We start from the raw sequence: 10,613 nt of genomic DNA on the forward strand, positions 1-10,613 counted from the left end.
CTTTCTATCTCCAATGCAAAATAATGAATAGTCAATTGCTTCCTGAAGTAAAAATAAATATATGTCTCTTTTCTGTTTTATTTATTAGGTGACAGTAAACAAACAGGCAGTGGCTTTGCCTTATAAAAAATTTGGTGTGAGTATCTATGAATCAGGCATAAATCGCGTAGTGGAAATTCCTGAACTGAAAATGAATGTGACCTACAATGGCTTGTCCTTTTCTATCAGAATGCCCTACAGCCTGTTTAGCAACAACACTCACGGACAGTGTGGTAAGGCTTACTCTTGTAGTTTTTGTACCCTCACAAAACCATAAACAGGGAAATGACAGCCTTGCCACAAAGATGAATGGAATTTGATAACTAATCTGTGCACAAATTCTTTCTCCCCTTTCCAATTTTAGGTACTTGCAATAACAACATGGCAGATGATTGCATGTTGCCAAACGGAAACATTGCAGAAAATTGTGAAGTTATGGCAGATCACTGGCAAGTTATTGATCCCTCCAAACCACAATGCTCTCCAGGCCTAATTCCTACAAAAGCACCTAGCGCAACTCCAGCGCAGCCTTGCAAAGAATCTTCCATCTGCGAGCTTCTTTTGGGAAGGTAGACATTCCTTTGGGATTTATAAGCCTGTGATCTTCAAATTAAGAGGCAATTTTAAGATTCATTTATCAATAGGAAGTCTTTCTAACTATTACTCCATTTCTTGTAGCTTTGTGGGTTGCTTCTGTTCCTTTTACTGTTCCTAGATGTCATTCTTTGCTGATAGTTTGCTTCCAACTGTCTGGCCTCTACATGAACGTTTCTTGATGTTCTCACATTCTTCTACATCTCTGACTTGCACTGTTCTATACTCTTGTCTTTTCCCATGCTTAATTAGCAGAAAACAGAGTGCAACTGAAAAGAGAGATCTTCGTTTTTAGAATGTTGTGTCAGGAATTAGAAAAGAAAAGAAACCCAAACAAACAAAATCTCTTTAGAGATTTTAGAACTAGTTTTAGAAAAGTGGTTCATGGTTGTCGTGGTTTAAGCCCAGCTGGTAACTCAGAACCATCCAGCTGCTCACTCACTTGCCCCTTTCCTTCCCCCCAAAGAATGTAAATCCCATGGGTTGAGATAAGAACAGTACAGTGACTAAGGTATTATACAAAACCGCTACTACTACCACCAATAATAATAAGAGAAATAACAAGGGAAGAGAATATAAAAGTAAAAGGGGAAAGGAAAAAAAACAGTTAATACAAGTGATGCACAATGCAATTGCTCACCACCCTCCAACCAAAACCCAGCCTGACCCAAGCAGTGATCTGGGCCTCCTGGGTAACTCCCCTCAGTTTATATACTGGGCATGATGTGCTGTGGTATGGAATACCCCTTTGGCTAGTTTGGGTCAGGTGTCCTGTCTCTGCTTTCTCCTGGCTTCTTGTGCCCCTCCTCTCTGGCAGAGCATGAGACTGAACAGTCCTTGATCAGGGTAAGCATTACTTAGCAACAACTAAAAACATGGGTGTGTTATCAGCATTGTTCTCAGACTGAAGTTGAAAACACAGCACTGCACCAGCTAACAAGGAGAAAGGTAACTGTTACAGCTGAACCGAGGACAATAGTTATGTTTGATAATATTCATGGGCAGAAAATATTGGTGCCTGGTTGTTTTGTAGGTGAGGGGAGGATACATTAAGATACGTTGCAAGCTTAAAATCTAGGCAAGAGTTCCTAGTAAAAATCTCTCCTTAATATAGTCCTTGTTCATATCTCCTGAAGTACTACATATGCCACATCATAACATGTTAAGCACCTTGAAGAATTCAGTAACTATTCAGTAACTAATAATGATAAATGTATATGTTTCTAGTGTGTTCGAGCCGTGCCATGGCCATGTCCGGCCTGAAAAGTACTATTCAGCCTGTGTTTTTGATAGTTGTGTACTTCCCAACTTAGACCTGGAATGCTCAAGTCTGCAGATCTATGCTGCCACCTGTGCTGATCAAAGTGTATGCATTGACTGGAGAAGTCATACAAATGGTGTTTGCTGTAAGTATTTGGCCATTTGTCAAGACTATTACAGAAGCTTATATGGAACTGTTTTGGCAATAATGTCCTAACAGTATGTTATACTGTATTCCGAACAATGAAGACACCAGTAAATCACAACAGCTGCTTTTCTTAAGTAATTTTACAGACTACATTTTTATCAGTGGACATGATAAATGAGCCTGCAAAAGTACACATCAATTGGCTGTGCCAGAAACACCTGTATCAGTAGATACTTCTTTGTGCATGGGCAGTTTTGTGTTTTGCAGGCATCAGCAGATCACTCTGTATTTAGTTACATATGCATTCATTTTCAGCTGTAGTAAGATGAGGACACACGGTATGAATACACTCCCCTTTGAGAACTTGTGCAAAAGAGACTAAAATTATGAAAAAAAAGGAAAACAAATAACTTTATCTCTTTAATGTAAATTACAGTGTGAGGCATCCCTGCCCAGGGAGGACTAGAACTTTTCTTTTCCAGCCCTAACCATTCTATGATTCTTTATCTATATGGCTACATTGCATAAAATTCCTTTCAGAGACATGAGTCTGATACCTGGTGCTGGTAGTTTTTGTTTCTCAAGATTATCAAAGATACATATGAAAATGAATATTCAGTGTTGAAGTTCTTGGCATGAAGTCATGGGACTTTTATATGAAAATTGTCACTGAGTTCTTCCTCCCTTTTATTCTCCCATTCCAGCTTATACATGCCCCTCAGACAAAGAATACAGAGCATGTGGTCCTATTAAACAGATAACCTGCAAATCAAGGTAAATAATTCCTTTAATGTTATAGTTCATGCAAGTAGCTGTTCAGTCATATTTAACGCGTAAGTGGGTAAGAGAAATCAACCTCCTGTTATGTCTTAAATTGACTGTCAAATCTGGTACCACTGTTCTCTTGATCCTAAATCAGAGTGCCTGTACTGGTTATATTGTTCGTTTATACCAAACATGAACACCGACAGTACCTAAATCGCAAATATGCATATTCTTTGCCACTGTATCTTCAGTAAAAGATTATTTGGCATAATCCTCCTCTGCATGTCTATGATAGTAATGGTGTTCCTCTGAACATTTTGTCTCATATAGCCAGCAAAACGAAACTTCAACTAAACAAGTAGAAGGCTGTTTCTGTCCTAATGGAACAATGCTGTATGACTCTGGCGTGGATGTCTGTGTAAAAACATGTGGTGAGTTTTACTGCTTCACTTGGATGCATGTTTGTTTCCTCTTTGTTCTTTGCTTTTGATGTACACAGCATAGATCTGACTGTATGCAGTACTCATCCAACATACAGTAGAGATATCTACTGTTATATCAGTGGTAATTGAAATTTATTTTGATATTTTCACAGGCTGTGTTGGAGTGGACAAGATACCAAGAGAGGTATGCTGCCATATGCTTTTGTATTTCAAATAGAGGCTGAGCTTGGGGAGAGGAAAGTGGTCTCCACTCGTGCAGTCTTGTTTTGTGGTCTCCCAAATTTTCATTCCTGTTTTTACTTCTGTTCTTTTTAATTGGTAGTCATGCAATCACTCACTTTATTTTCTTTAATGACAGTTTGGGGAAAAGTTTACAGTAGACTGTCAGGACTGTATTTGCCTGGAAGGTGGAAATGGCATTGTATGTAAGCCTCATGAATGTGCCAAACAAAATAAGACCACTTGTGATGGAGAAGGCCTCCGTGAAGTCAGTGAAGTCAATCCTGATGACTCCTGCTGCCCCATTATCACATGCAGTGAGTTTACACTTTTGTTTTCATTCTTCCTGTACCTTTTAGGTTAAGAAAGATAAAAAGAACTGGACTAGCTTAGCACCAGAGACTTGCAGCAGGGAGTCACAAAATATTATCTTTCTTCATGCTTTCTAAAATCAGCTTGCCCAGTGTTAGGGAAAATACATTTTTAATATTGCAATGACTCGGGATAACTGAATTTAAAATTATGGGACTCAACTAAATCTATAGTTCTCAAGTTCAGGACCACATTTTATTCAAGCGAAATGCAGATAGATTACTGAATTCTATGTGGGTTTTCATTTTGCAGCAATTACCTACAATATTGGAGATAGTAACAGTTGTCCGCTACTTCTCTGCAAAGAATTGTTAGTGCTTGGTAATTACATAGTAGAAAAATTTTCATAAACTAGTGCCTGGATTCACTAAGAAAAATGTGTTCTCTTTCTGAAATTTGTTTCTTTGGAGAAGATCTGGATTGTTGCTTAGCAATAGGAAGTCTATCCTAAATGCTTTATTAGATGCCTATTTCTTGTAGCCGTGACTTAGTGTACTTTCTGGCTTATTCCTTTTTTTTTTTCCCAGAATGCAATACAAGCTTCTGCACAACTAATGCCCCCAGGTGTACACTGGGATTTGAAGTTCATTCTCACATTCCCAGGGGTCAGTGCTGTCCTGTGTACCAGTGTGGTAAGTGTCTTGGAAATATGTTAACAATGATTAGCAGTATATATTGAATAATTTAGTATCACACTTAGTAAGACTGTATACAGTAGCCTGTTGAAAGAGGTAAGAAACACAGTCAGATTCTAGAAATTGGTTGCTATTAACATTGGTTACTACCGCTATGGTTATGCTGAAAACCTACAAAGTCAGATACAGCTCATGTGGCTCAAATTCAAGTTTCCTTGTTGTAAGTACATATCAGAACAACCACAGAATTAACTGGTATTGTGGTCTCAGCTTAATCTAAGAAAATGTTCTGCCGGGCATCCCCAGTAGAAGACAGCTTTACAAAATCTGCTTTGCTCTTGGTAATTGAAACAAGGATTTACTTGTACCTGTTAAATGTGCATTCTTGGCTATTAACTGGACTGAGTATATTGGGCTAAATCTTCCTTTCAAACATGCAGTATTAGTTCTTGTATTTATATAAGTCATATCTGCTACCAGAAATGGACAAACAATGTATTTGACCATATGCATTGTGATTCATTGTGGAAGGAATGAGTTTGACTAGAGCGAGGTGAAGCGGTTTGGGGTTTTTTTCCCTCTGTGTAACCACCTATCTCCTTGCTTGTTAACAGTTCCCAAGAGGGTTTGTGTACATCAGAATGCTGAATTCTTGGTAAGTTCCTGTTTCAACAGTCTTCTGAAAATGGTTTAAATACCAGTTAGTATACTTTATCAGAAGTATTATGAGGAGGTTTTTCTAGTACAACCAATATTTTAGCAATTTTCAAATGTCTATCAGGAGTCCATCAATTTTACAGAGCCTAAACCTTTTCTGTAAAGGTTGCTGTGTATAAAAGAGACTGAAAAGCTGTTTGTATGTCAGTAGCAGAGAGATTTGCGTTTACAGTCAAGTGTGCATGCATTTTAAAAAGTCAGCTGACATCTTATGAGGTCAGCACATTATTGCAATTTTAAGACTCTGCTTTCAAAAATGAAAATATTTGTAAATAAATATTATTCTAAACAGACTTAGATTCCTAATAAAGTATGTTTGGTCTAGTAATTTATTTATTGCAGATATTTTTATGACACCTATCCTTTAAATATCTGAGTTTATAATTGCTATATAGGACTTCAGTAAAGACACACGCTAAATTAAATCCAGTATTTAAAATGTTGTCTTCATAAATGTCCAACCAAATAGCTATCCAATAGTTGCTATGATTGTTTTGTTTTCTATTGATTGGTTTACTGATTTTTTTAGAAATTAAGAAATGTCTGTCACACATGTCATGTCTGATTAATATATGAACCTTTTTGTCTTAAAATTTATAGCCTAATTCCTCAGTCTTTGTTGATAAGTGTCAGAATTGTTTCTGCACTAATGAAGTTAACGTCAGCACTCAAATGAATATCATCTCATGTGAACCTATTCCATGCAACACATACTGCGAACCAGTAAGTGACAAACTTCAACCAAACAAACAAAAAGCCAAAATACACATGTATGTGAAAAGGAGTTTGATCCATGAAAGGTATAAGCAAAGGACAAGGAGCAGAAATCCAGAGTCCAACTCCAGCATGGATACCAACTGTTCTTGAGCAGTCTATTGCATGAAGCTTGACTGTGTAACTTATAGTATTCAGTTCATATTGAATTAGCTGGGAAATTTCTGTACAGCACTTAGTAGAGTTATATTTAATTATTAGGCATATTTATTTTAGTGCTTTAATTTATTCCACCTATAGCATGCTTTTATTACTTGTCTTCCATTGGGTTGGAACACTGAAAGGCACACAAAGGCACAAATCTATAGTGCACTTCAAAGCATAATCAATTAATGTGTTAGTATGTTTTCATTTATTTCTCTGAAATGTATCTATCATAGTACTTTCATTTTTAATTTATTTTATTATCTAGGGATATGAACGTCAACCAGTGGAAGGTGAATGTTGTGGAAGATGTGTGCAGACTAAGTGTATTATACAAACAGCAAACAATTCTGACCTCATCTTGAGTGTAAGTATGCTCTACATCTTCTTTACCAAATTTGTAAAGTTCCCCCTTTCAGAGAGGGAGCATCTCCTTTTCAAAGATAAGGCTTAGTATAAGTTTGCACCTAAAAGGTCATAGGCTCACCTAAAGCAAAGCCTATCTGCATTTTTTTTTTTCCTGAAAAAAGGACTTTTATAATCAAATTTTCTGGAAGGCTCTTCCTGGAATAACAAATCTAATACCATTGGAAGATTTTTCTTGCAATGTCTGGAAGCTTGGGCTTTTCTGTATTATGTAATTTCTGTGTGTTGAAAAACACTAGTAAAGCCTGAATATGAAACCGTTTTATTGCCCTGTAGGGTGAAAGTTTAGGATTGTTCTTAATTACCATATTTAGTTTAGCTTTCCCAAGGCAAAATCCATTGGCATGGATAATTTTGTTAATAACTCTGATGTACTCTACATACTTCAGAGGGATTTTTCTTTTCCAAGGGAAATCACATATAAAACTGACTATTCTTTCCATATATGGCATACTGCAATGCATGTAATAAGCTGTTAACCTAAAATAACTAAAATGGCTGTTAAGTGGCCGTTAAGCTAAAATAATTGACTGGGAAACAATGAGGAGAGTCATTGTCAGAGGGCAGGAAAATTTCTGACTGAGCTCCCTTAAGCTTTCCTTATTACATTTTGTATTTCACTTGCAGCCTGGAGAATTTGAAAATGATCCTAACAACAACTGCACCATTTATAGCTGTGTAAATATCCAGAACCATCTTCTCTCTTCCAAATCTGAGATAACCTGCCCAGCATTCAATGAAGACAGCTGCAAACCTGTAAGTAAATATGGAAAACTTACTCTCTAGTCAATGTATAGATTACTTCAGTTTACTTCAGCTACTTAATTATTAACAAAAGTCAAATAAAGCTCTGATGACCTTTCACCAAAGTCTGTCCATCCCAAAGGCAAAAGTTTTGCTTCATCCATGCACAGACCTATACAGTGTATAAAGTAAGATATCTGGCTTGTAGCTGGCAGCAGTCTCTCAGCAGCCAAAATACTGTTCAGCACTTAGATACAAACTCCTTGCTGACTGCTTTGGGGCTCTGCAAAACATTTTTTTGGAATTGTTTATGAGGAGAAATTGCATGATGTTAACTGTAGACTTCCTTCAAAGCATTATCTCAATTTTCACAATCCTTTGTACATGGATATATTTCAAGTCTGGAACAGATCATTATCTTTTTTATCAGAACAATTCTTCAGTTTTTGCTGGTTATTTCCAGTCATTGAGAAATCCCTCTATTCAGTATTGGCCTAAAAGCTGCTTTAATAAAGGGAAAGAAAATAATCTTATTTTTCCTGTTTCTTTGTCTTTTAGGGAACTACTGCATTCTTACCTAATGGTTGTTGCAAAACCTGTAAGTATTCCAGTGTACCTGAATCAACAATACAGAGAATGAATTTTCTTCTTGTATCAATCCATTTCCCAGCCATAAAGGCTGATATGTTTGTATTCAAATAGATTATATTTGTGCTTGTTATTCCAAGCATCCCCTGTCCATGTCTCTGGGAAAGTAGAAACTGAAGCAGAAAGACCACTAAAGTCAATTTGAGTGTACTAGTGAAGTCCAGCAATTGTTGAACTGCAAGGAACTTCTGGAGCTGTTTCACTGAAAGTATTTTCTAATCTTCCCCTGTAGGTATACCTCTGGATAGTCCTACACCGTGTTCTGTCCGTCAAAGAAAAGACTTTATCCTCTATAAGGGCTGTCGTTCTGTGGACAGAGTTGTCATGACTGAATGTGAAGGAACATGTGGAACCTTCTCGCTGTGAGTAAACTGATCAGACAATGGGATTTGAATTCTACTGGCGCTGAGCTTGTTTATATAAAAAGGACAATAAATAGGTAGACTGCAGAGTGGTAGAGGGCTTGAAACTATCGGCTCCCCAGAGAAACTGTCATTTGCTGCCTATCACTGAATATGCCACAGGGCACCTTACAGGGGAGAAAACTGATCTTTAGTCTCAGATTAAACCCCTATTAGATAGGTGGTTTACCAGTATTTTGAAATACCTTATCATCTTAGAGTCTTGCTCTGGTTGCCTCTGCAGCAATACAAGAAAAAGATGACTTTTGACACAGTTTATAGACTGATATTGAAAGAGTCTGCCACTTAGGAAAGGTGCTTGGGAAGCTGATGAACACAAGTCTTCAAAAAAATATTTTGCTGTAAGACAGGAACAGAAAGAGCTGCTGCTTCCTCTTCTTGTTAACACTGCTGGGTATGGGATATGCACTTTGATTCACACAATGCAATTGTAGCCCTTGTAGCCAATTGATCGATGTGATGCCATTGTAGGTGGCATTGTAGCCAGTTGTCTATGCAGTATTTTTACTCAGGTCAGGGCTTTATCTGCCCTTAATTGTTCATCTGGTGTATTTAATATCCATCAGGGCTGGAATGATGAGAGGAATCTAAGGAAGCTGAGCTCCTAGAACTTACTGGGTTCTTTATTAGGACTTCAATGCCAATTGTTTTTCCAGAAGAAATAAAAGAATCTCAGCAAATGCAATGAATTTTAGAAGCATACTGTTATAAACATTGCTCTGTCAGATGAGCTTAGCACTTTCATTAGCCACAACTGTGGCTCTTCTACATATCATTCCAAACTTCTCACAGTAGTTCCGTATTCTCTCTAACCCTCTTCTCTGTATGCTGCTTCTGACACAGAGTAATGTTGCCATTTTCATGTTAACAGATATTCTGCTGAGGCCAATTCTCTGGACCACAGCTGTTCCTGCTGCAGGGAATCAAGGACTACCATAAAGGAGGTGAAACTGAAATGTCCCACTGGGAGTTCAATTTCACATAAGTATATATATGTGGAAAGCTGCAGCTGTCAAGACACTGAATGCAGCAACTCACGGTCCAGTGAGCTGCAGACCACAGAAGAAAATGATGAGGCAAGCACTCTAGACCGTATCAAGAGGGCCATCAGCTTAACATCAAAATGAACAGGAAAAAAACTATCAGCATTCAACTAAAAGGGTTATGCACCATTCTCATCTTCCTTGACAACTTTTGAACTTTACTTTTCCCAGTTACTGTATCCCGTTTGTTCTCTGATTATTTTTAACAGTGCTGTATTTATTTGTGCACAAAATAAGAACACAGATTTGTATTCTTCCAAGTGCACAGCCTGTTGGTTCCTTATATAATCAGCTGATTTCCTTTGAATGATTAAAAGCACATTTAAAAAAACACGGATTTTGTACTTACTCACAGGCTGTCTTGATGAGCCTGAGTTTTAAAAGGGAAGAAAAGTTCTTTTTCAGTTGTAGGAAGTCAACTGACATATTTTTTTACACTTTTGGGGTATCTATTTCTTGCTCTTTAAAAACTGGAGTATCAGAAGGTACTGTCTGGAGGACCCAATGTGTAAGCAAGGGCAGAAGTTGATGTTGCCAGAACAAAACCAAATATGAAGAATGATCATGAAGTGATTCAAATGACTCGGAGAAACTCGGAAAACTTTGAAAAAAGTTTAGCACCAGATCTTACTTTAGCAGGGCTGTGTATGTTAGAACTGTCTCAGTTCATCACAGTTATGTATTTTTACTAAGAAAGTGGTCCCTCAGCTTCAGAATATGAAGTTCATTCACAGTGCTTTATGGATGTATATATAGTACTGTAGTAAGAGCTCTCCAAATTCCAAGTGTTTATAAAACATTGGAATGCCCATATCTGAGCTAGTTATCATAAGCTTCCTTTACAGGAAACTGAGAGAAATAGTAATTTCTGGCATTCACAACAAAGGACATATCCAAAAGAGGTCAGTTGAATTACATTCCGAAGTGCCTGTTTATCTGATCTTACTGTAAGGGAGCTGAAGGAGATCAGCTGAGATACGGGCATCTCTTGATTTATCTGAAGTACAATGAGGGTAATCCGCACCTTCTGCTGAGTATGAAAATGCTTTTGGTATTATTTTGTCTCTTTTAATGAACACAAATAGTGCTTTACCCTTCTAAGAACTGAAAGTAACATTACACTTCAACGTTAAGTAATGTTGAGCCACAGCCAATCTGAATACAAGCAACTTTGCTACCTATCACCATTTTGTGCTACTATTAGTCCTGCCAAATGTGAT

At 37.4% G+C, this 10,613-nt stretch overlaps 1 protein-coding gene across 1 annotated transcript in view; it reads left to right on the plus strand.

Annotated features, from left to right (window-relative positions):
• MUC2 (mucin 2, oligomeric mucus/gel-forming) overlaps positions 1–9,705 on the plus strand; it is a 54,099-nt gene extending 44,394 nt beyond the window's left edge. The window contains exons 40-54 of the mRNA XM_065685795.1: positions 89–272; positions 404–608; positions 1,861–2,039; positions 2,746–2,815; positions 3,137–3,237; positions 3,402–3,433; positions 3,608–3,785; positions 4,368–4,472; positions 5,090–5,130; positions 5,793–5,915; positions 6,379–6,477; positions 7,164–7,292; positions 7,839–7,878; positions 8,161–8,290; positions 9,222–9,705. Of these exons, the coding sequence (XP_065541867.1) occupies positions 89–272; positions 404–608; positions 1,861–2,039; positions 2,746–2,815; positions 3,137–3,237; positions 3,402–3,433; positions 3,608–3,785; positions 4,368–4,472; positions 5,090–5,130; positions 5,793–5,915; positions 6,379–6,477; positions 7,164–7,292; positions 7,839–7,878; positions 8,161–8,290; positions 9,222–9,477 (1,872 nt within the window). The 3' untranslated portion in view covers positions 9,478–9,705. The remainder of the gene's footprint in view (positions 1–88; positions 273–403; positions 609–1,860; positions 2,040–2,745; positions 2,816–3,136; positions 3,238–3,401; positions 3,434–3,607; positions 3,786–4,367; positions 4,473–5,089; positions 5,131–5,792; positions 5,916–6,378; positions 6,478–7,163; positions 7,293–7,838; positions 7,879–8,160; positions 8,291–9,221) is intronic.
• The last annotated feature ends 908 nt before the right edge of the window (positions 9,706–10,613 follow it).

The sequence above is a fragment of the Lathamus discolor genome, chromosome 6, assembly GCF_037157495.1.
Source record: "Lathamus discolor isolate bLatDis1 chromosome 6, bLatDis1.hap1, whole genome shotgun sequence".
Classification (NCBI taxonomy): Eukaryota; Metazoa; Chordata; class Aves; order Psittaciformes; family Psittacidae; genus Lathamus; species Lathamus discolor.